At 41.4% G+C, this 24,843-nt stretch overlaps 1 protein-coding gene across 2 annotated transcripts; it reads left to right on the top strand.

Moving 5' to 3' along the window:
- Positions 1-1,903: 1,903 nt before the first annotated feature.
- On the top strand, positions 1,904-24,138 carry abhd2b (abhydrolase domain containing 2, acylglycerol lipase b). 2 transcript variants are annotated; one of them, XM_015963871.3, is made up of 11 exons: positions 1,905-2,026; positions 2,340-2,385; positions 4,179-4,411; positions 5,017-5,192; positions 5,473-5,640; positions 5,803-5,986; positions 11,215-11,307; positions 11,455-11,556; positions 11,637-11,706; positions 13,068-13,152; positions 21,065-24,138. In XM_015963871.3, exons 3-11 carry the CDS (start codon positions 4,209-4,211, stop codon positions 21,256-21,258), a joined length of 1,275 nt encoding a protein of 424 aa, XP_015819357.1. In that variant the 5' UTR covers positions 1,905-2,026; positions 2,340-2,385; positions 4,179-4,208; the 3' UTR covers positions 21,259-24,138. The 2 variants fall into 2 exon arrangements, with proteins under 2 accessions (XP_070406380.1, XP_015819357.1); XM_070550279.1 differs by lacking the exon at positions 11,455-11,556 and having other exon boundaries at positions 1,904-2,026.
- The last annotated feature ends 705 nt before the right edge of the window (positions 24,139-24,843 follow it).

The raw sequence follows: 24,843 nt of genomic DNA, 5'->3' as shown, positions 1-24,843 counted from the left end.
TTTCTTGTAGCAAAAGATTTTGTCTATGTTTAGATTTTTTTCATCAGGCTCTATCTTGGAGACACACATGGAGCCACATCGTTTGCAAAAAGCGTTCTCCTCACTTACTGGCTCATTAATTTCCCTGCAGCTTTCAGGGATATTTTTAACAATGACAGCTACAGTCAGCACATCACCCTTAGATTTAAGAAGAAAGCTAATTCCTCTGTAGCCACAAACCACAGGAATTCAAATGCAACCTGGGTTGATTCCACACAAACAATATCTTCCTTTTTTTAGTTCCTCTTTGACAAAGCTTCTGCCAATCACTAACCTTTCATATGAGACAGAGAACAAGGTTTTATATTACAAGTCAGTGTTTAATGAGACAGGAGTCTCAATCCTTGATACAAAGTTATCAGTCTGGGCATAAATGAAGCAATTCAATCCTGTTTTTTCCTCAGTTGTAACAAAAACCCATATTTGTGTCATCGATCATTTACAATAAATTCAATGTTAGTTTTAGAAAGGAGATATTAACAATAGGTTTCCAAATTTGAAAAGCATAAGAAAAAAATTGTAACACAAACTGTGAGTTGACAGTGCCCTCTAGTGGGCCTTAAGAGTCTCAAACTAGTAAAGCTTTTACAAAATATAAAGTTGCTAAAATATTTTATCATCATTCGTTGTTCTCCTGTTCTAAAGCATAGAATTACCATTTACAGAGGGTAGGTATATTCTGTTCTTGCTGTTTAATGTTTTTACTTTATTCTAAAAATATAATTTGATGATTTTTTCTCCTGTTAAGTCTGTTTTTACTATAATCTGAAACAGCGTTCACAAACAACAACAAATAAGAAGTAGACTTTTTTCTGTGGCCCTTCAGGTTTTTTGTGATTGTTTTTCAAATTTTAATAAAAATATGCATTCTGGTCTACATTTTCCACACATTGTATAATACTATGTCTCTTATGTATCTTTAACTTTGTAAAAAATTGATACAGGACTTTAAAAGACCTACATGCACAAATAAAATGTGATAATTGACAAATGTTTGGAAAATACACTAATTTTGCTGATCTTGATCACAATTTGAAGTGATTATTGATGGTGAATGTGAGTACTTTAGAGCAGAGACATGGTCAGGATGGAATGATTAAGAAAAATGTTCAACCCACTTTAATTTGTTTCTTTGTGGCTCCCACACCACCTTGGTACAACAGGTAATTTTGTTTGCTTTTCCATAAATTGTGCACACGCACACACACACACACACACACACACACACACACACACACACACACACACACACACACACACACACACCTCTAAAACCGACGGGTACGCTTTTAAAAATGTGAGGACCAGAAAAATGTCCTCACTTTGAAAAGTGTCCTCATATTGTAGGGAAAATGAAATGGTCTTCAGTAAGTAATAAATACAAGTACACACACTCACATTGTGCGTCATCGTGTGTTCTGTTTTTGCTTTTTAAATTTTTTTTCTGATACTGTATATTAAATTAAAATAATAAATCAGGTTCTGAATTTAATGCATCGAACCTAAACTAAACAGACTGCAGAAAGAATTATGTATCTTTAGTGAACTTATAAGCTCTCCACTGGGTGTTACCGGTTATAAAAACATTTACTGTCTTGTTTACTGTACATATAAATGTAATCAGTAAGTGGGAAGTTGTAAAATAAGGTTCAGTAAAGTAGAGGTGATGCGTTTAGGTGTTATACTCTCCACCTAATAAGCAATCACTTCTAGACATAAATCTGAAAATTGTTATTTACAGAAAACCATTATATACAATGCAAAATATATTAATGTGTGGATAGGGAAAGTTAGGAGCATAAAACCTTTTGGGAAGAATTCAGAATATATTTTTGACAGGATCGAGTTTATCGTGTTGAAAAATCGGAGCTTTGCGAGGGGTACGTGAAGGCATCTTACTTCAGTGTTGGTCAGTTTGTTCGCCGCGTTCAGACGGAGCTGAGCGACGTGTGGGCCGGACCAGAACCCAGCCGAACTCTACACCATGGTAAGTTAGCCCGCAGCTCACTTCTATGAACTTTATAAAACTATTTTAGAAACCTTCTCTCGTTTTTGTCATTGCCTCCTTCCTACCCAGTTCTTCTCGGTCACACCGGAGCAGTTTAAATGAAAAAAAAAAAAAAACTACAACAACAAGAAGGGTCAGGAATAAACGTGTGTTCAACCTAAAATAGTGTTAAATTTTATACGAGCTCAGAAAGTTTCAGGGTGGTTTTATAGCAGCTGACCAGCCCACAGTCAGTTAGTTTTATACTTATGCTGGCCCTCATTAATATTCCTCCTATATTTGTGTTTTGCAGTTCTGAAAAGGCACCGTGACAACTTTTTTCAGGCTAAATTAAAAAGGTGAGTTAAATTTAAAATGCACATGGCATCACTTCTGCTCAAAACTAATAAAACCTAGGAAGTGTAGTGTTTGTTATATAAATATATATAAATGCAGGTTGAAATGTGCTTGGAGCCCACGTGTTTTAGAAGCAGACATTTAATAAAACATTGTGCACATGAGTTTTATGAACAGGCAACATCACAACAATAGTACTGCACACTTAACAAGGATGTAGGTCCCTCAACATTTACTTTTACTGGTATTGGATGAAAGAGGAATAAAAAGATTTTTTTTAATTACAAACACATAAATACCTAAAGTTTAATACCTGATTGATGATACGCTCTACAAAATGTTTAAAGTGAAGCAGTTGTGAAAGATTTAAAGCCACATTGATGCCAGAGTTAATCAGAGCAGTTGGGTGGAGCATGGGGGCGGCGGCCTGGGGTGGATTCTTGGAAACCGTCTGAGATCTCTGTCCAAACAGTGAGTCATAACACTTCCTCTATTTTTTTGTTAACATCATAAGTTAAATCACATCAGGGTAAATAAACTGACTTGTGGGGTCATTTTAAGATAGTAGAAGCTACACCTTGTTAACGGTTAGCCTGGCAAGCCATCCTATATCTGTAAATATTTAGTCTGGACACGACCCATAGACAGAGTTCAGTCGTGGGGCGGGGTCTACAGTTGTCCTTCAAAACATCTCTGCACACAATTGGACAGCTCTAGGACCAATCAGAGTAACGTGATTTAATCACCGCTACGGAAATCAGTCAATGGGACAGTCCCGGTTGCATATGTCCCTTTTCTAAATAAAGGACGTAAGTACCTTTATCTGCTTGTGTGTCAATGAAAAGCCCAAATCTAAATCGTCCAAAGTTGATGCCAAAGCCATTCCAAACAAGCACCGTTCCTGAGCTGACGCCATCTTTGTAGTTTTCTCTGTCACAGTTCTGGTGCTAAGCCTGCCCAACATCTCTCTACAAACAGAGTGATGTGATTGTTCTGAACTAGGGATGCACGATATATCAGCATCAATATCTGTATTGGCTCATGTTAGTCATTTTTTAACATGTCGGTATCGGTCCAATAATTAAAACTGGGTCGATATCAATAACCAATATTTTTTCCATCTTGTTTCCGTTTGTGTATCTGTTTCAGAGGGTGGGGGGTGATGATGTGTAATAGTTTAGTCCTGTGGTAATCATCTCAAAAGTGTAATTGTGTGTGCGTGTGCGTGTGTGTGTGTGTGTGTGTGTGTGTGTGTGTGTGTGTGTGTGTGTGTGTGTGTGTGTGTGTGTAATAACATATTACAAATTCCACTTAATAGAAATAAAGCAGAACATTCAAAAACTCAGCTTGCATTATTTTCAGTCTATTCAAAATTTACAATTTCAGAAGCGTAAATATCAGTACATACATACTGTGCATGCATGCATACATACATACATACATATATAACATAACAGTGATATTAATATCGGTATCAGCCCAAAGAATTCATATCCTTGCATTCCTAGTCTGAACTAAAATTGTTGGGGCCGGTGGTGGACCTGCTGAGGCTACAACGGAGCGTGGCCGACCTGCAGAACGAAACCTTTTGCTACTTCTACGGTTTGTCTAGAACTCTAGGATAATGAATCGTCTCTAGTTGATTGTAAACAAAATAATGCAAAAGTAGGTGAAAGATGAAAAGGGAACACTTATTTATGATTCTTTTTCAGTCACCTGTAATCCTGTATATTTAAGTTATCTAACTTCTGTTAACTTTTTTCTCATGATATGTTTTAACTTTTTGTGTCAACAGCATATCTTCTGAAATACCTACAAGTCCATCATGGAGGACAGTGACTTGCAGACCTTTGGTGCTGAGCTGCCACTTATGTTTGATGGTATGAAGCTGGCTGCGGTGGCTGCTGTCCTCTACATCATTGTCCGCAGTCTGAACCTGAAGAGTCCGACTGCACCACCAGCGATTACCTACCAGGACACACCTCTCAGCCGCTACCTGCTGAAGTCCTGCCCAATGCTGTCCAAAGAGTGAGTTTTATGTGTTATCCATCTGCTCGGTTTTATATGTCATGTTGGTCTTTGATTTAGATCCCACACACCCTAGAACTAGGTTAATCAATTCTGGTCCTGGGGGACCGGTATCTAGCATGTTTTAGTGGTTTCTCTGCTCCGACACACTTGATTTAGTGGTTGAATCACCTATGCAGCAGCTCATCAGGCTCTGCAGATTAAAATCAGGTGTGTTAACAGAGTAAAACCTAAAGGTGCTGGATATTGGCCCTCCAGGCCTGAAATTGAATCCTGGCCCTAGAACATTAAAATTGCATACTTTACTCAAATATGTAATTACATTGTGCTTCACACTTGCCTGTGTTTGGATTGTTTTGGCTCATAGCTTTATTTGTATTGTTGCGTAACGACTGATATTGGGTCATTTTTACTTCCTCTAACAGAAGGGTATGTACAGATCTGAGTAACTGAAACCTGAAAGGGAAATAGTTGTGGTGAACATCTACGTAAAAGTACTCTGAGACTGATACTAATAGACTAACTGTGTGTGTGTGTGTGCTGCTAACAGAAACGCTGTTTGGTAAGAATCTTTGCTGAAACACGACATGAATTGTGCTTCTCAGGTACGTTCCTCCGCTACTGTGGGGTAAAAGCGGTCACCTCCAGACGGTGCTGTATGGCAAGATGGGGCGCGTCAACACCCCGACACCTTGTGGGATTCGCAAGTTTCTCCCAATGCAGGATGGAGCCACAGCAACCTTTGACCTCTTTGAAGCTTCTGGAGAACACAGAACGGGAGGTTAGATGCAAATGGTTGTGCTACATCCCAATCGCTCCTAAACTCTGCTACGTGTTTCATTTCATGTGTTTCCTTGTTAGTCTCGTGCGATTGTTTGGCTTGTGAGTATTAGCCTGACAAATGCAGAAGCAGGAATACTCTAATAAACTCTCAGGATGTCACGTATCATAGGTGCCAATTAAATCAACCTACACACACACACGCGCTATATCCACTTCACAGTCACCCATGATGGCTTATGTTATTGTTTTTGCATTCCCACTCTCGTTGTGTGTGTCAGATGACATTACCATGGTAATCTGCCCTGGGATTGGTAACCATAGTGAGAAGCGCTACATTCGGACCTTTGTGGATTACTCCCAGCGGCAGGGTTACCGCTGCGCCGTCCTCAACCACCTGGGAGCTCTACCTAACGTGGAGCTCACCTCGCCACGCATGTTCACCTATGGTAAGGAGGCGATATGAGGTTTTATTCTGTCATCCAGTATTAAGACCATGTTTAAATGGCTTAACTGAACAGGTTACATGCAACAAAAATGCATTTGCAAAAGGGCCTCAAAAAAAAGTGTGGCAAGTTTAATCAGACTAGTTTCATGTGTCTTGTGTTCAGGTTGTACTTGGGAGTTTGGGGCCATGGTGGATTACGTCAAACAAGCTTTTCCTCAGACGCTGCTGGTGGTCGTGGGCTTCAGCCTGGGGGGAAATATCGTCTGTAAGTTCCTGGGTGAAAAGCGATCCAACCAGGAAAGAGTGCTGTGCTGCATCAGTGTCTGTCAGGGATATAGCGCCCTCAGGTTGGTGGCCTGCACAAGAAAAATGACCAAAGGCAGGATTTGACCTTCTAATTATATGTTTATTGACTGTAATAAATACACATGCAGAGCTGTGAAAGATCTGCTTTCCTTTAGATTTCTTATGTTGCTTCTTTGTCACGTTCAAATGTTTCAGATCAACAAACACATTCAGGGTCAGACAAAGATAGCCTTGGTAAATACAGAATGCAGTTTTCAAATGATGATTTCATTTATTAAAGGAATTAATATGACTTTTTTAAAGTTATAATTGTTGTATGATCTATACAAACCATGTTCATAAATTTATTTGCCCAAAACCCCTGACATAATGTTATCTCAGCAGCTTGTCTTATCTTGACATTTTCAATACCTTCCATAATAAGTCATTTCAAGGTGCCCACTCCTTCCTTGATAGGCTGGGTGTTTATCACAGTAAAATTGGGGAAAACGAGTCACATTCCTGCTTTCTCCACCAACAGCTTTATAAGTAAACCGCTGTGACTCTTTCAATTGATTCAAACCTAAAAACCACAGAGGTTGTGTCATCTATGCACCCACACATGCGTTATAACCTTCATTTAAAAGCCACACAGATTACTGGACAAATAACTCCTGAGCCAAGCCAGTTCATGCTTAACTCTGACAGAAACGCAGATATCCTTATTTAAAAGTAATCTCTCTCATCTGCTGACTCGACACAGAACAGGCACAGCCCCTTCTGTCCGCAGAAATTTGCTGGCTAATTCCGCCCAAATCAAGCCGCACCGGCTTTAAGTGTTAGCCACAGCTCAGCGCAGCCTCACGTCTCCATCCATTCATCCATCTACCTTAGGGCTGCACAATATATCGAAAAATTATCGTCATCGGGATAACAGGACATGCGATAGGCCCATCGTAAAGCACGTCAAAAACGGCGATAAATGTTTGGTTCAACATTTCCATCCGTGTCATACATCAACTTTTTGTAAACCAGCTCTGTTTTTTTACGCGGAAGTATTATATGACCAATCAAATGTAGCCCTTCTGATTTGCGGCCAATCAGATGGGTCCGTTCACGTAATACATCCGCCCCCTACTTAGACCCTTAGGATGGAAAGCAACACCCGAACTGAATTAGCGACGCCGTTCCCTTGTTCGTCATGCTGACTCAGAGCAATGAACGCACTTTGTGCTGAGATTTCTGGATTCAGCGCTGCTTTTAAACGTGAACGTGACTCCGCTCGGTGTCGTTAATCATTTTTACCAGGCTGACTCCGACACATGCCGGTGAACCAACCCACCTTCATGTCGCTAGTGTTCTACCGGGTGGTGATGTTAGCCCCAGGCTCCAGTTAGCTTCCAGCTAAAAGGCTACAGCACTCTCCTCCCAGTCCCACCCTGCTAAAGAGGGCCTGGAAAAGTTCCCCCACACATCAAAGTGATTTTTCATTTATGAGCTTTTATAACCTTGTTAATCAGGATAGTTGATTTGCTGCTGCACATAAACTGTCAGTCAGAAGCTCTGCTAGCCAGTTATCTTAGAGGAGCTAGTTCAATTTGTTAGCTTGTCATCAGAATCATAGTTGCAGTTTCATCATCTGAGCTGCTTTTTAAGATCTAGGTAAACTTGTTCAATTTGGGGTTAAAAACAAACATTTTCACATATTTTCCATGTAGTTTTTTTGCCAGTTCCTCTTCTGAAAGGTAGACAATTGTTTTTCTCTTTCCCTCAGAAAATCTTATTATTCTCCTAGTTTGGCCCAGCACAGTTCACTTCCCAATAGCAGCAACAGCCTTCTATCATAATCACATAAGTGGAGAAAATGCTCAGTAGCAGTGGTTCCCAAACTTATTTAGCCGCGCACCCCCTTCTATGTGCCGACCATGTCGACGCACCCCCCCCCCCCCCCCCCCCCCCCCCACACACACACACACACACACATCACGGCATGGCTATATATATATATATATATATATATAATATATATATATATATATATTTCAGACGTCAAGCTAAACAGACAGGGTTAAAAAATATGATCGACCTTTTTCCCCATCACTTTAATTTTTTAAATAGTAATTAATAAACATTCGATACCATTACAATTTCCTTTGATTTAATTTTAAATAAATATTTAGAGAGCCCAGGTAGCACATAAACAATGCAATTTAACGGTTTTCTTAAAGTAGGAACGTTTAACCTGTGCGGCCAGAGCGCTCTCCTTCCTTCTGCTCTGCGTAAACCTTAACTGGCCATACTTGTGCGTACTCAAATGTCTATAGGGGAAAAGGAAAAAGCTTTAGCCATGAGGTTCACTTTTGCCTCAGACCGACTTATTGCTGTTTTATGGTGTGGCTGAATCTGCGATCCGCTGCCACGCGGACAGGAATAACATGCTGCAGGTTCGGAGTCACTGGCTGGAGCGGACCCGACCTTAATACGTCATCCCAAAATAGAAGCTAATATCTTAATTTGACCTGGAATGAAAAATGTTATAAAACCTCTTAAAAGTTTTTATCACAGAGGAGGCAGAGCTCATTTCTGCCTTCAGTCTGACGGTATCAGTCTGGCGCGCCGCAGTTTGCACAGCGTGCACTTATTGAATGTGTGTGTGTGTGTGTCTGCGCGCGCGGCACAGCTCCACGAAGCTTGGTTTATGCTTGACGCATTCACTTTCCGCTTGGTGATGCGGCTCGCGGCTGGAACGCGCTTCACAACTTGCAGTGTTTAAGTCACTGTGTCTCGTTAATGGCGCTATTTAAACCAATGCTGTAAAATTACTTCTGCCCAGCCCAGATGTGCTCACTTGTGCACACGTGAGCCGTGGTTCCGCTGGACCGCGTCTGACCTCTGACAGACGCACTCTAAACTTCAGATCTTCAGCGCGTGTGAGGTTTACAATGTCAGAACACCTGCATGAGACAGGTGTTAATTACAATCTGCCAGAATGACTCACCACCTTCAGATTTCTCCAACACCGTTAAAAATGATAAAATACGGAACATATCGGCGTGCGCAGGCCAGAGTGCTGAAGCTCGGCGCATTGTTATTATGAAGTTAGGGCACATGTGGAGGACACACACACACACACGTAAAATATACTTGTTTTCAATTACATTTATTGTGCCCACTTACTTTTTCTTTGGCCCACCCACAAATGAGTTTTCTGGCAACGCTAATGGTGACACCTGACAGACTTCTCTGAGCTCCGCAGCCATTACACTTTTCACCTCGCGCACCCCCTAGTGGCAGCTCGCGCACCCCCGGGTGCGCGCACCACACTTTGGGAATCCCTGCTCTGTAGCAATGAGAGAATTTGCTGTTGCATTTAAGTGATGTTAACTATTATTTAACATTTAAACTTATTTTCTGTTTTTTTTTTTTTTATTCAACAACCCTGGTAAGGGATGATTTTCTGTATTTGGAGCATCAGAAAAAGTTTTATGGTGGAGGTGATGTTTTAAAGTCACTGAGAAACTGCATGCATGCAGTTTGTTGTTTTGCTGCTAATACAGTAGCAGGTGCAGCTACATATTTTTGCAATAAAAATGTTATGTTGTCATAGAATTCATGCATTAGTTTTTGTTTGCTTTGAACCCAGAGCAGAAGTCACACTCCAGAGGACATCAACACTGCATACTTTAGTATTTGTTCATTTATCGCAAGTAATATCGATATCGCAATATTAAGCACTGTTATCGAATATCGCAGGTTTTCCTAATATCGTGCAGCCCTATTCTACCTCATCTGCTCCCTTGGTCAAAAGAGGTTTGCTGGTTAATTCTGCTGTGTACGGTCCAACAGAGGCCCAAACCGAACCTCTCAGTGAAAAAGATCAGTCTGCTTTAAAGTGGTTATCACACACCAAAGACTGTATGTGTTTTCTAACATTTGGAGTGTTACAGAGGCAGTAGCAACATGGCAGCTCAAAAAGATGCAAAAGTCAGATTTATGTAATATGGGAACAAATCTCACAAAAACCAAAATGATGGTGCTCTGTGTAAAAGTAAGTGACCTAAACGTACTGGCAGGTTGTAACACCCATGATGTAAAAGTTTTTTGGTAAATGTGAGACGGGGCTTTGTGTTGTTTTGGGTCAGCTGAGGTTTTGACTCACCAATCAGTGACATTTCGTTCCTCCCCTGACCTCTGACCTTAACCCTGACCAGATGAGTCCTGCAGGGCTTAGATGTTTTTTTGTTCTTGAGCGTCTTCAGAAAGGAATGTTTTTGCTTTTAGCTTACTTCATGTTGTCAGACAGGTTCTGTTGGAGTGATTTCTTAATTCTGTGTCTGGTAGTCTTTAACTCTGGTGAAACTGAACTCAGCTTTGTGATTAACAAAGGAGCTAGTTACTTTTTCAGACAGGACCAGCCTGGTTTGGATTGCTTTGTTCCAGAGCCGTGTCCAGGACTTTTAAAATGGGGTGGCCCATGTGGGGCACTTGTTTATGCATGGGTGGCACCAATGGTTATGCTTATTTATTTTTTTTACACAAATCGTTTATTTATTTATTTACTTTCTAGTGAATTTTGGAGTTTCACATTGCACAATCACCTTTTTTTTTCTATTCATCTTCTAGTTTTGTGGTGGTTAGCAAGTCACTTCTTGGTTAGCAAGTCACTTCTTGTTGCATTATTGCCACCAACTGGAGTTGATTGGGACTCTAAATACTATTTATGTGAATATGAAAAAATAATAAATAATATTAATACTACAGAAATGTTCTGTAGGCCTGGGCTAGAAGACAATGTTAAAGGTGCATGTTACCACACACTATTTTTGGAGTTTACAACTCACGCCTTTTGTCGACAATGTAAAGTCAATTTAAACTGGAACTTAGTAGGGTGGCACCTGGGTGGCCAATCAGATTCTAAGGGTGGCATGTGCTACCCCAGGCCACTCCCTGGACACGCCCCTGCTTTGTTCGCTTAGTAAAAGAAATCATTGTCATTGGAAATTTTCATTCTGAATCTACTCTTGTTATTTTTAGGGACAAAAGCAAAATAAATCTGTAAAGGAAAACTGTTTTCCAAGCAAGCACAATATAATCTTTCATTAAAATTAGTCATCTTAAAACATTTAAGGTGAAGCAGCGTGCGTGCGTGCGTGCGTGCGTGCATGTGTGTGTGTGCGTGTGTGTGTGTGTGTGTGTGTGTGTGTGTGTGTGTGTGTGTGTGTGTGTGTGTGTGTGTGTGTGTGTGTGTGTGTGTGACTGACTGACTAACGATCATTGTTCTTGTGTTTAGAGCCCAGGAAACCTTCCACCAGTGGGACCAGTGTCGGAGGCTTTACAACTTCATGTTGGCTGACAAAATGAAGAAACTCGTTCTGTCACACAGGTTGGAAAACCCCACATGAGCATCATATTAATACAGACATTATTCATAATTAGATATTTATTTTGCTTTTATGAATGGCTGAATACATCTAATAGAGATGAATGGAGGAAATGTTCAGCCCTATTTTATCTCGATGTTCTTGGATAGAAGCACTTTTTCAAGCATGGCCTCCAGCCTCATTGGTGAGGCGGACCTGAACCGACTGCTGGCAGCTACATCTCTGACGCAGGTTGATGACAGCGTCATGAGGTGAAGTACTGCTGGAGTTTGAATATGTCTGTCAGCTAAAACTTTCTGAAACTGGGGTTATCACATGATTTTCTCTGTAGAAAATTTCATGGCCACAGATGTTTGAGGGAGTTCTATGAGAAGGAGAGCTGCGTGCACTACATTCACAACGTAAGTCCTAAATGTCTCAAAGTCATATTTCTAATATTCCTACCACTGAACTATATTGGTAGCCTGGCAAGCCATCCTATATATGTGAATATATAGTCTGGCCACGACCCACAGACAGAGCTCAGTCGTGGGGCAGAGTCTACAGTTGTCTTTCAAACTGTCTCCGCACACAATTAGCGCTAGGACCAATCAGAGCAACGAACAGTATGACATTCATGGCTACGGAAACCTGTCAAAGGGGCAGTCCACCGTACAGAATCAAAGAAGCAAAAACATCCTTTTCCCAAACAAGGGACTTAAGTCCCTCTATCTGCTCATGTCTCAAAGAAAAGCACAAGTCTAAATTGCCCAAAGTTGATGCCAAAGCGATTTCAAACGAGCGCCGTTCCTGAGCAGATGGCAAATTTGTAGTTTTTCGCCATCGCTGCCCTAGTGGGTAGCCCACCGAACATCCCTCTACAAACATAGAGTGCTGTGATTGGCCTGATCTAAACTTGTTAGACCAATGGTAGACCTGCTGAGCTGTGGCTAAAGCCTAATTTATACCTTTCCGTCTGCGTCGGGACAGACACAGGCAACGCCATTATCTGTCCAATCGAGGGCTCTCCGACAGGCTCGCAAGGACGGATAGAGTCAAGCTCTTTTTTAAACATCCATCCTTTGAGACAGAGAATGCAAGCTTGTGATTGGTCAGGACACCGCTGTTGTCGACAATGCCACCATTGCGCTCTCAAAAACATAAAGAGAGCCAAGGATATCTAGCGGCAGACACGGAGAAGCTTGCAGAAAAACTCTAAAAATATGAACGGATAATTCCCCGTGACTGGAGGAGTGAAAAGATATGCAGCAAGCATTTTATTTGTGGACGGAAATGTCGGGAAATGTGGGTTTAGAGGTGGTGAGCGCATGAAGAGGTGGAGGAGGATGAGTGACAAATTTGTCCATGTTAAAAAGTCTCTTAAATACAAAAAAAAAACAATATAAACACACTATCTAGGACCGATACATGACAGGATACCACAGAACAGTGCTACGCCCTCTGTTGTCCTGGAGGGGAAATGCTTTGCAACACTCCCCAGGAGACGAAGTAGGAGGGCAAATTGTCTCCGTGCATGCGTGTCTCTCCCTCGTGGAGCTGACAGAGAAGCATAAATGTGCAGAACAAAACCATTTGCTACTGCTACAGATTGTCCAGATTTCTTGGCGTCTATATTGTAATACTCATTATTGAATATTTATTTTTGCTGCCGCTCGCAGACATCATTCCTGCAAAATCAATGTTTGGATAAAACTGCTGAGCCTAGGTGGTATGTACAACTAAAAACGTATGGCAATAATCTGAACCAGCGTTTTTCCCCCAGGTGTGTGTACCCCTCCTCTTGGTAAACTCCTTAGATGATCCTCTTGTTCATCAGTCGCTTTTGGATATTCCATGCAGGCTTGCAGGTTTGTTAGTTTCACACATTTCCTCACAGGTTTTGTGTTTCTGTAACTGGGATCTGAGGACTAGGGTCAGAGGTCACTGGAGCACTTGGAGCTGTAAACCCCAAATAGGGAGAGTGGCTCCAACTGAGATCAGCATCCAGAGGAGTGGAGTTTTAGGAACAGCTGAGATTCAATGTAAAAATAAGACATTTCATCCTACAAACGTTCAGGAATTCTGTCCTACTGCAGGACTTCATAACTGGTATATTTAAATGATTCTCATGGAACCAGAGGAACCTCAGTAGAGGCTCTGGTCAAATTGGTGTGGCGTGAATGAACCTGTTGTCCTTTCTGTGAGTGCTCAGTCTTAAAGTGCTGATCAAGTCTTGTTACAGTCATCTGCTCAGCACCGCTCAGCCCAGACGGTCTTGTTGAATTTTTCAAGGCCATGTGATCTGCACTGGCTGCTGGATTATATATAGGCCCCATAGCACCGTGTGTGTGTGTGTGTGTGTGTGTGTGTGTGTGTGTGTGTGTGTGTGTGTGTGTGTGTGTTTCCCCTGTCCACCGTATGTTGTTTTGTTCTGAATCAATAGTTCACAAATGTCCCCTGAGTGTAAATATTAGTGTGTAACAAGTGAATTTGAGGTTTTTTCTCTAAAGAAAACATTCAAACCGTTTGATCCTTGATGTAAAAAAACTAAAATTTCAGTTTTTTTCTTCTTTCATTCAACTGTTTGAAAAGTTGTTTTTTCCAGAAATCATCTTTAGAATTACAAGTTAATGAAAAAATGTCTTTCTTATTCCAACTAAATAAGTCATGATTAAATGTACTGACTTTGGTTGCATACAGGAAACACCGTCAGTGTGTAACAGTTTATATTTATATTCATGAATATCTTTAACAGATCTGGAATTAATAGTTTTTCTGCAAACTTCACGAGAGCAGAGTCAAAGAAAAGCATTTGGGGTTGTGCAGAAACTGAATGCCTTGACCTCTGACCTCATGAGTACGGTTATACATGTGATGTGAAAGTGAGAGAAGCTGAAATATTTAACAAGGAATGCTTTTTCAGGAAAATGAACAAAGATATTATTTTCTCTACAGCTGCCAAGAAATTCATTAATGTGTGACATATCCTTTTTCTACAGTTTCTTAGTGTTTCCCTTGTTCTGGGCATTGCTGATAAACACACCACATTTAGTGCTCTTTACAGTCATAAGTAGTGGATTTCTGTTATTTAAAGGTGTGGGACCCCCCTTTCAATCAATATTCATTTTCATCCATTTGCAATGATCTTTGGTAGGAATGCCTTGCAAGTTGTAAGCTCAGAAGATCTTGTTTCAGGAACTAGCAGAATGCCACATCAGTGGAGAGCTTAAGACGGCAGGATGCAGTCTTATTTCCTGATATTTGGACATCTCGCCTCGGATTGGATAGCAGCAACGCAACTCTACCACTGACTCCTTTTGCCCTGCAACGTTGATGTTTTATCTCCACAAATAACACAAGCCTGTAGGAGTTCTGTGTTGTGGAGTTGCTAATGCTAACGGTTAGCTCCTACCAGCCGAATCATTCTCTTCTGTTTCCTGAACGCTAAAACAACAACAGCCTTCCTCGTCGCAAGTAAATATGGGTGACTCTATGAATGTTAAAGGTTGACCATGGAACACAGACAGTCCGGTGTTCAGAGGTGGTATTGCAACAACAGGACTCACTTTCCAGCCGCTGGGTTATTGGTTCACTGCTGACACGTTCCAGCACCATGTTCAGATACACATCATACAGGATAAGGACTCGTTTCTACAAAGTTTAGTTTACAACAGTATTTAACGTTAGAACATCTTCTGGGCTCAGAATCAGCTGCTTGACTTGTCAAGTCTGCCATTTTACACAGTCCCAACCTCGCCTTGCTGAGCGGATGTTTTAGCGCAGCGGTGCCCTCTAGTGGCTGGTAGATGTAAACATAAACACAGTGTCATGCCCGACAGAATAAGCATTTGGTTATTTATCTTTTTAAATATAGCTTTAAAAGGAGAAACTGTACATTCATTTTGCACACCTCTGAACGCCCCATGGAGGTATTATTTTGTTTAATTGTAGCTTTTTATTCAAATGTTCCATATTCTAACTTTAAGTGACAGTGTGACGTAGATCTGTCAGACTTTTGTTAACAGAGCGATGCAGAGCTCTGGGAGCTTCTCTCAGTTGGAGCTCTGTTCATGGGGACTGTGGAGCACAAACACCTTTAGGTCTGCCTGCCAGACTAGTTCTCTGTTCTACACAGAGAACTAGTCTGGTTACTCACAGGCAGAGAGGCACATGAGGAGCGGGACTAGCCAGCTCAAAAATAGCTCAAAAATAACCAATCAGGAAAAAGGCGGAAATGCCGACTGTACCACGTAACATTGTAGACTTAGCTGTAGTGACAAATGGCATCTGGCGACAGTGCAAACATCTTTCTTTAGAGTAAAGGCTTTTGGCGCTTCTACTTGTTGTGGTTTTAAAGACTTGTTCAAGTCATTTAGAACAGAGAAAAGAGCCGCAGCGAACTCCGCTTCAGACGCCATGTTTATGAGATACTCTGCAATGCGGTGTATGTGTGTGACATACGCTGCTCAGCGCTGATTGGCTCAGTCAGAATTCAAAGGGGGTGGGGTTATTTGAATAGAAGAGTTCCCATAAGGAAGCATTGGGAAAAAGGCTAACCTTTAGGATCAACTTGTGAAAAAACTTAACTCATTCACTGCCAGCCGTTTCCTGATCGCCAACGGCCTTCGCTGCCAGCGTTTCTCACCGTTTTTACTGTTTTTTTAAGGGTCACAGAATGTCGCGTGCTAGCATGATGTTGATGCCAAAACAACCAAAACAAAGAGGAGACTCACCTCTTACATCAGGAAGAATCCGCGTGTTTCGAGCGTTATCCGTTCTTTCATAATCCGTTGTTGAATTGTGATCGGCAGACACTTTTCCGGTTCGCGCCTCACTTTTTTTTACAGGAACGGCCCAAAACGATCTCCTAACACATGGATGATCTGCTTCCTGATCATGTGACGTGTGACGTATGCAGATGTAGATCGGCTTCAGGGCTGAGATGTTTGTTCTCTCAGCCTGGGGGCTCGTTCCGATGCTCAAACAGTAAAAAAAATCCAAATGACTAAAGTCGTCAATGGCAGTGAATGAGTTAAGTATCGCAATAAAAACCGCCACCGTCTGACCACTTACGAACGATCTAAGGCTCCCAGATGCTGGCTCAGCTTTGCGGCAAATTGGTGGCATTGTTTTATAAAAGGGACTCTTGAGTTTCACTGTCTATTTTCTATCAGATGCTAATGCAGGATATAGGTGTAGGAGACTATTTTCATGTTCAGCCTGCATGCTAAACTCAGAGTGACCCATTATAATCAGAATTCATCATTAAAATATGTTTTTTCAGTGTTCCACACCTTTAAACTTTCTACCAGTAACTAACAGGATATTGTTTTAATGCTTTTCCTTTTAAGGATTAGTGCCGGTTGTTTTGTTTTGGTTCATTTGCTGCACAAACTCAGTCATATTGCCATTGGAGAATATACTACAGGAATATGCATTTACCATGTAAACCACCTGGTATGGTCTTTTATTTATTTACCTCCAGCTGATTGGAGCCCAACTTGGATCAATGGGAAGTAAATTTTAAGCTAGGTTACCCTGTGTGAAGTACAGCCTCGTTGTAGCAAAACAGAGTGTTCTGTTTGTAGGCACAAGTAGCTTGCTAAGTTGAGAAGCCAGCAGTCCGCTGGTGTTAGGTTTCGCTGTATATTATGGCGTATTTCTTGAGACTTCTTTCAAAATGCCAGGGTGTAAATATTTGAAAGCAGTGGATCAAATGTCGTGTAACAAGAAAGGGTCACTTGTAACTTCAAAAACATAAATAATTACTATCTTGCTCAGTAGCCTTTGTCTCTGCAGGGTAAACCATGTTTTGTTAAGCCTAGTGCTGTGTTTAGTGAGACAGGTGAACTCTGGACTCACCAGCAAAGTGCTGTGCTCCCTTTTTTCTGTTCTGTTTTCTGATCAGCATTTGCACCAGATTTGTGCTCGAAGCGTCAGATTCACAAAGAAAAGAAGGTTCATGTGAACAACTTGCTCTGTTTAAAGGAGTCACATCCTCGTTATTTCAATCAATCTGCTGTGGTCTTCAGTGTGCATGAAGGCCTTGCGAGAAGCTCTGGTGCTCCTGTTCCAGGAAGTAGAGGTTTGTCAGCGGAGTGTGTGTGTGTGTGTGTGTGTGTGTGTGTGTGTGTGTGTGTGTGGGTGGGTGGGTGGATAGGATTTGGAGTTTTACTCATTATGAGCTGCTAACTCTCACGCACTGAGTGTGAGACACACGCATTTGACCCTCTTCACACGCTCTCACGCCACACCTCCAATATCTCACGCTAAACCTGCGCTCCCCAAACGCGCATCACGCACGCTGTGTTGGGCTTATGAAAAAACCAGATGATATTAATGATGGCATTAGCTGCTGAACAACATGCACACAAACAACACTGAAGTAATAATTTAACTGGCGTTTTTCCACACGTAATCCCATCTGTATAATCCAAGCTGATGTGCTTTTTTCTGCTCTGGGTGGTGAGATGAGCAGAGTGGTGAGCTCCACGCTGTTGATGGGACGGGCATGCCCGGTTCTTCCAGAACCATGAGCTGCGGCTGCGCGCGCCGCCATAATGACATGCTTTATTTAGAAATGCAGCCGTGTTGCCAGCCGGTGTTGATGGATCTTCAGTCCCGAATGTTTTTCTTTTGTTTTCTCTCATCAGCCACAGATCGCTGCTCTCGCTCACAGCAAGCTGGGCTTCCTACCGTGGTGACTCACTCACATGTTCCCTCTCCTACATTACTTCGTGACGTGGATTCCTAATGTTTTAATTCACCGCTTCACCAGTGTGTTTTTCCTGTTTGTGAGACGAAAACTACTGGTACAGAAGCCTGGAAAGGCCAAAATTCCTCAAACATTTTTTTTCCCTACTGGCTGATATGAAGTAACATAATAGAATAGAGTAAACTTTATTAGTCCCACAGTGGGGACATCCACTCATTACAGCAGCACACACACTTAGAGACACAGATTACAGTAAAACTGATTCCAGCCATGTTTGCTTTGATAACTTCAATAACTTCATGCTGATGAACACATGAACATAATCCTGTTTAGTGGATGCAACTACATCATGAAGTTAGTTTAACATGATAGATTATTTTACTTGGCAGGAAATAATAACTGGTAATTATTCCATGCTGTCGTTCTTTTTTAAAACACAGAAACGGTTTCGTTACCTGTTTTGTCGCTACGTTTCGCCGGCGGCTGCAGACTTCCTCAGGCTGACGCTGATGGTGGCGCGTCACTTCCTTCTCCGTTTATCTGCGGGCAGCAGAGGACGTTGTCGCCCTCTGCTGCCCGCTCTCCCCTCTCCGACGATGCAGTCCCATGCGCGGTCTAACGTGTACACTCCCTCGTCCCTGTTCATGGTCCCACATCCACGTCTCCTTATCTCGATTGCTTCTTTAATCCATCTTTTGTATTTTTGTTGTTCAGTGTTTATGATCCTTGTGTTGTCCCAGTCCATTACATGGTTTTCTCTTATGCAGTGATCTGTTACGGCTGACTTCTTTATTGTACTTTCTGCTTCTTGTTTTGCTGCTCTCGTGTGTTTTCGACTTGCCTCTTTCTTGCACTCCTTTCTATGTTCTATTGTTCGTGTGTTGAGTTGGCGTCCGGTTTCTCCTATGTATGTTTTATTGCAAAGTTTGCATGGGAAATGACTCCACATTTAAGTCTAGCTAGTACAGCACAAGGATCATAAACACCGAACAACAAAAATACAAAAGATGGATTAAAGAAGCAATCGAGATAAAAAAAGAACGATAGCATGGAATTAGAAACAAGACACAGCAAGAACACACCTAAGATGTTCAAAAATAACTGGTAATATTATGAATAACATGAGATTGCCCACCCCCAGATGGAATTTAAATCATTTACATTCATTATAATCAGTGTTGGAAGTAACGCGGTACAAAAGTAATTAATTACTGTAATGCATTGCTTTTTGCTGTAATGTGGTAATGTAAGGCATTACAGGGAAAGAAAATGGTAATATTTACTCGGTACAATTGTCAGTAACGCAGTAATTACAATGCATTATTAAACCCAGAATCAAGATGTGGGTTTCCTAAAAATTAAATTGCGGGAAGCCTGAAAAAAGATCCAGTATCCACATATATGACGTCATTTATGGACTCCACTTTGTGGGCATTCTGTGAGCAGAGAGGACGCAGCGGTAATGGCTCAAACACTCCAGCTGCGTCCTGCGCGCGGCCGCTGTTATATTCACAAAATCGCTCCACCAAAACAAAGTAATTTACTTGCGATCGTTCATATCAGCCCATATTCTCTGGTACTTCATGTACTTTTCAGCTGAGTTCATAATCTGTGCCCCGGTGATTTCAACTCATTACTGCTGGAGAGCAGCGCATATTAAGTTTATTTATTTATTGGCTGATTAGTTAGAAAGTAGGAAATCTAGTTTACAGTTTTTCTGGAAGACGGAGAAAACATGCAGCATGCAGGAAGGTTAGAGAGAGAAAGGACAGGAAATGATTGAAATAAAATCAAGAAAACAAAACAAAGTGCTTGAAAAGACAAACAGTAGGTAGATTTATCCCCAATACACATTTTTACCAGTGAAAAGCAATAATATATAAGCATTTAATATTTATACATGTGATAGAATCAGATCACCCCAGAAGTCAGTCCCACATCCAGGGCCGTATCAAGGCATTTGGGGACCAAGGCAAATATAGGCTTAGAGCCCCCACCACCTCACTCCCTGCTTAGTTAATATAAGATGGCAGCATGCTGAGAGTACAGATTGTTGTTGCTTTTATTTAATAAACAATCATTTTAAGCACTGTTACAACCAGCAGCTGGGATGAGAATCAGCTCCTCTAAATCCGAGACCATGGTCTGGAGTCGGAAAAGAGTAGAATGCCTTCTCCAGGACAAGTAGTTGTTTTATTTTAGTTGTTAATTCAATAGTTTCATTGGGTCTATTTAGTGTAGTTTTACTGGACCTTCATTACTTTTGGTTGTTGTATTCTGGTTGTTTTAATTCCTTGGTTTTATTGTGTCTTTTTGTTGTTTTTACTATGAATTTTAATTGTACTGTGACCTTGGGTGTTTGAAAAGCGCCTGAAATTAAATGTATTATTATTATTATTATTATTATTAAGGATGAGGGCCTGCCTCAAGTGGAGGAGTTTAAGTATGTCGGGGTCTTGTTCATGAGTGAGGGAAAGATGGAGCATGAGATCGATAGGTGGATTGGTGCTGCATCTGCAGTAAGGCAGTCGTTGTACCGATCTTTTGTGGTGAAGAGAGAGCTGAGCCTGTGGTCACGAGCTTTGGGTAGTGACCGACAGAATGACATCGTTCAAAATGAGTTTTCTCCAGAGGGTGGCTGGGCTCTCCCTTAGAGATGGGATGAGAAGCTCAGTCATCTGGGAGGGGCTTGGAGTAGACCCGCTGCTCCTCCACACGGAGAGGAGCCAGTTGATGTGCCTCCTGTACGCCTCCCTCTGGTGAGGTTTTCTGGGCAGGTCCAACTGGGTGGAGACCTAAAGAAAGACCCAGGACACGCTGGAGGGACGATGTCTCTCACCTGGCCAGGGAATGCCTCGGGATTCCCCCGGAGGAGCTGGCCCAAGTGGCTGGGGAGAGGGAAGTGTGGGCCTTTCTGCTTAGGCTACTGCCCCCGTGACCCGACCCCGGATAATTGGATGGATGGTTGTTTGTCTTAATGTTTCTAGATGTATTTATTTATTTTTTTATTTGTTTGTTTTGATTGAAACTTCAGACAAACTTCTTTCTCCTTTTGTCCTGTTTAGATAAGATGCCCAATGTGATGTTTGCCCTGACGCAGCACGGAGGCCACATGGGCTTCTTTGAGGGAGATGTGCTCTTCCCACAGCCTCTCACCTGGATGGACAAGGTCATAGTGGAGTACACCAATGCCATCTGCCACTGGGAGAAGAAGCGACGGCTCTGCAAGACGAACAGCCATCAGGACACACGCACTTAGTCGGTAACAAAAGTATAGTCTGGGCCAAACGCACAAAGACCAACAAGCACCTGCTCAGCCTTGTCCCTTTGGACCTGCTTTACCTCAGATGGTCTTACAGATCAGTTTTTCATTTGTTGACCTCTCAAATGTAATTATAGCTCGCACACTGCTACACAATGTCTCATTCACAGTGAGGGATGATGACTGGAGAATTTATTATTTAACTCACACGAGATTTGTTCAAACAAAACAGGAGAAAATGTCAGAAGTGAAACTAGGATCAGAGCGCCTTAATAAGAGTCTGTAACAGATTAAAGTTGCTGATACCATATTCTCATGGTGAGTGTCCGTGGGGGTTGTTTAATGGTTCACACTGATAAACTGTTTGCAGACATTTTAATCTGTCTTTTTTCTATATTTAAATTGTCTTTGATTAAACGTGAAGTCTTTGTTGTTATTTGAATTTTGTGATGAAGTGATTGAAGAATGATTAAGTCACGTGAGCACCTTATGAAACATGTTTATGTTCATGTTGCACTGCTTCCATGGCACCGGTCAAACAACTGCTCCTCAGTGCCTTAAGGGTGACATATTATGCAAATCTGACTTTTTGCTGCCTTGCGGGTCTCTTCTGCCTCTATAAACACGAACAAACCCATAATTATTTTCTGTCAGTGTTCAGTTTCAGGATTTTAATGCTTAAAGTGAGTCGTCCCTTATAGTGATGTCAAGATGAGGGAAATTAGACAGAACCCCCCTCTGAGCTCTCAAACCTGGGAGAGCATCGGCTCTACTCCGAACCCCTTCTTAAAATCAGAGCCAAACAGCCTATCAGGGGAGGGGTGGGCGTGGCTGCCACCAACCTGTTTTTCTTTAAGTGACAGATGCCTTAAAGCTAGTAGCAAATCTGCTAAAGCAACTAGCTTTAATCATTTTTCATGCCTCTTAACAACGTTCTAACATAGTATAGCTATAAATATTTTGTGGAGATTAAAAAAAGAAGAATGAGTGTGGTTTTCTTGCATTTGTCTTAAAACCTCTGCCAATAACACGGCTCAGTCCAAAAACAACCATTGGCCCCTCCGGTTTTACGTCTCACTTCTGCATTTACCTGGGTCCTCCATCCATTACGCACTTGTGCATATAGCAACAGAGCACCACTGGTGTGAGAGGTTTTCTGCTCGATAACATCAGAGAAGGAGAAACAGCCGGCTGCTACCACTTCAACTTTAGGACAAACTACCAGAGTCCCAAAAAGAAAAACACCATTTGAAGTCACAGACAGCAAAAGACGTTTGGACCTAGAAAACTTCACTTGGCGTTTAGCGCTATCTTGCTTACTGTGGCAATGCATGTTCCCATATCAGGGCCTAGGGAGGACGGCCGACAGGAGGGCTGAAAGTTCCATGAGAGTGTAAAAGCTAGCTTGTTGGGCAGATTTGCCGTTGCAGCTTTAAACAGCTCATCCTTTCAAGTTTTTCAATTCAAGTTTATTTATATAGCGCCAAATCACGACGAGTCGTCTCAAGGCACTTCACGTAGTAAACATTCCAATACAGGTCAGGTCATTAAGCCAATCAGTAAAATGTTTCCTATATAAGGAACCCAGCAGGTTGCATCAAGTAAAGATCCTTGAAGATTGCTTTATGTGGAGAGACTTAATGCAAAACATTCATGAACATGTTTTGTATCGATTATAGAACAATAATAAACATAACATGTTCCCTTTACAGTGGGCATACACTCTATCAAGGGTGCCCAATCCTGTTTCCGAAGAGCTGGTCTCCAGCATGTTTTAGTTGTTTCCCAACTTCAACACACCTGATTTCAATTAGCAGGTGATTAACGTTCACCTACAGAGCTTGATGAGCTGCTGAACAGGTCAACCTACCAACCACTAATTAAGTGTGTTAGGGTTGTGGTCTCTAGTATAAATGAAAGTCATGTGAGTTGTTTTCTAAGAAAAAAACAGATCTGGTGCTCCTGTTTCAGGAAGTAGACATTAATCAAAGGAGTGTGGGTCGGAAACGTCAGAATTTGGAGTCTTAAGCCACTTTCACACCAAATGCAGACTGGATGCAGCCCTGTTTCCGTACACCCTCCACATAGATCAAAAATCATTGATTCCAGTCAGAACACAACACCGGCGGTGGTGTGGATCTGTATGCAGAGCTCCGGAAAGTATCTGCATAGAGTCTGTCTTCCATTTGCCACATGCAGATCGTCATGAATTTAAAGAGGCTCCATGAGCCAGACAGGAAGTGAGACTTGTGTTAGCATGGTGCATCAGGTACATTTCAAAATAAAAGCAGTGTAACAATATTTTTGCCAGTTTATCTTTTATCATCAATGATAGAGATATCAGTTCGAACGGTATGATAGTTTCCACTAGTTTCACAGTTTTCATATTATTTTAAATCAACACAGCCTTCCCTGGTTGGAGCTAAGATGGGTGAGTCCTTGATTGCAAATTTGCAGTGTGACGTGACTTTTTCTGACCCAAGCGTTTACCTGTCTATTTCATTTCTGCGGCTAACGCAGATGATGAAGATGAAGACATGTTCAGTCTGCATGTGAAACTCTGTGACGATCATATTTTAAAGACCGGTGTCTCTGTTTCCTGGTCTAAAGGTTGGTGTCTTTGTTTTCTGAACGCTGTTGTTTACAGGGGTCATTTAATCCAGCTCTGCACTTTAATTGGTTGCAAAAGGAAACACGTTTATAATCATGGCTTTGGTAACAATATTATACTGAAAAACAGATTTTCTTACATGCATATTTTTCTGTGATTGTATTTTTTTTTTACTTTTTCTGTCATATTAAAAGATGCATGCTGTTTACTAGTGTCATACTGACGAACACACGATCACATGTGTGAAATAAAGTCTGTGCACCTAAGACTTTTTGCTCATTTCTCATTGGTCAACTTTGATCTAGGTTAAAGGGATTTTTCCACCTTGAAGTGTATTTCTGGGTAAAAGTGATAAATGCTAAACATTGAAAATAACCTTTACATGAACTTCATTAAAACTTTGTTAATTTGAGCTGTTTTATGATGTCCACAATACATTTTAGCCTAGCTGTTAGCTCATCAGTACTGTAGGTCAGGAAGCTGTCTACAGTGGATTAAATTTATACCTTTTACTCCAAACTAATAAAATATAAGGGTAAGTCAGAATGTATCGGGAGTCATGATTTGGCCCTACGGTCTATGCATAAGCTGAATTGAACTGTATAAACATTAAACTGAGCAACTGAAATTCCATTGTGAACCAAATTTTCCATCTGAATTTGTTTTTACTTCTTTTGGAAACAGCTCCTCCTCTGCTACCTGGGTGCCTAAAGTCACACCATCCTTAAATAGTTCAGCATATGTTGGTGGAAACTTCCTATCCTTTTTAGGTAACTTGCATTCATTTTATGTTGCATCATCGTCACCTTTTACTGAGTTAGACTGTTTATGAACTAATATTGTCTGTCGAGGAAGCTGCCAGCACACTGTTGTCCTGAAGTTTTGGACCGCTTTCATGAGTACAAGTACATGCACACAACAACAGCATCAATGCAACCCTATTTATGGCATAACAGCTTGCCATATATGTA

The sequence above is a fragment of the Nothobranchius furzeri genome, chromosome 4 (genome assembly GCF_043380555.1).
Source record: "Nothobranchius furzeri strain GRZ-AD chromosome 4, NfurGRZ-RIMD1, whole genome shotgun sequence".
Classification (NCBI taxonomy): domain Eukaryota; kingdom Metazoa; phylum Chordata; class Actinopteri; order Cyprinodontiformes; family Nothobranchiidae; genus Nothobranchius; species Nothobranchius furzeri.
This window is presented reverse-complemented; position numbering and strand designations above follow the sequence as displayed.

Coding starts and splice junctions, on each gene's coding strand:
- abhd2b (XM_015963871.3), top strand. CDS start 4,209: ATGGAGGACAGTGACTTGCAGACCTTTGGTGCTGAGCTGCCACTTATG. Junction 11,557..11,636: donor GTTGATGACAGCGTCATGAG/GTGAAGTACTGC, acceptor TTTTCTCTGTAG/AAAATTTCATGGCCACAGAT. Junction 13,153..21,064: donor TATTCCATGCAGGCTTGCAG/GTTTGTTAGTTT, acceptor TGTCCTGTTTAG/ATAAGATGCCCAATGTGATG.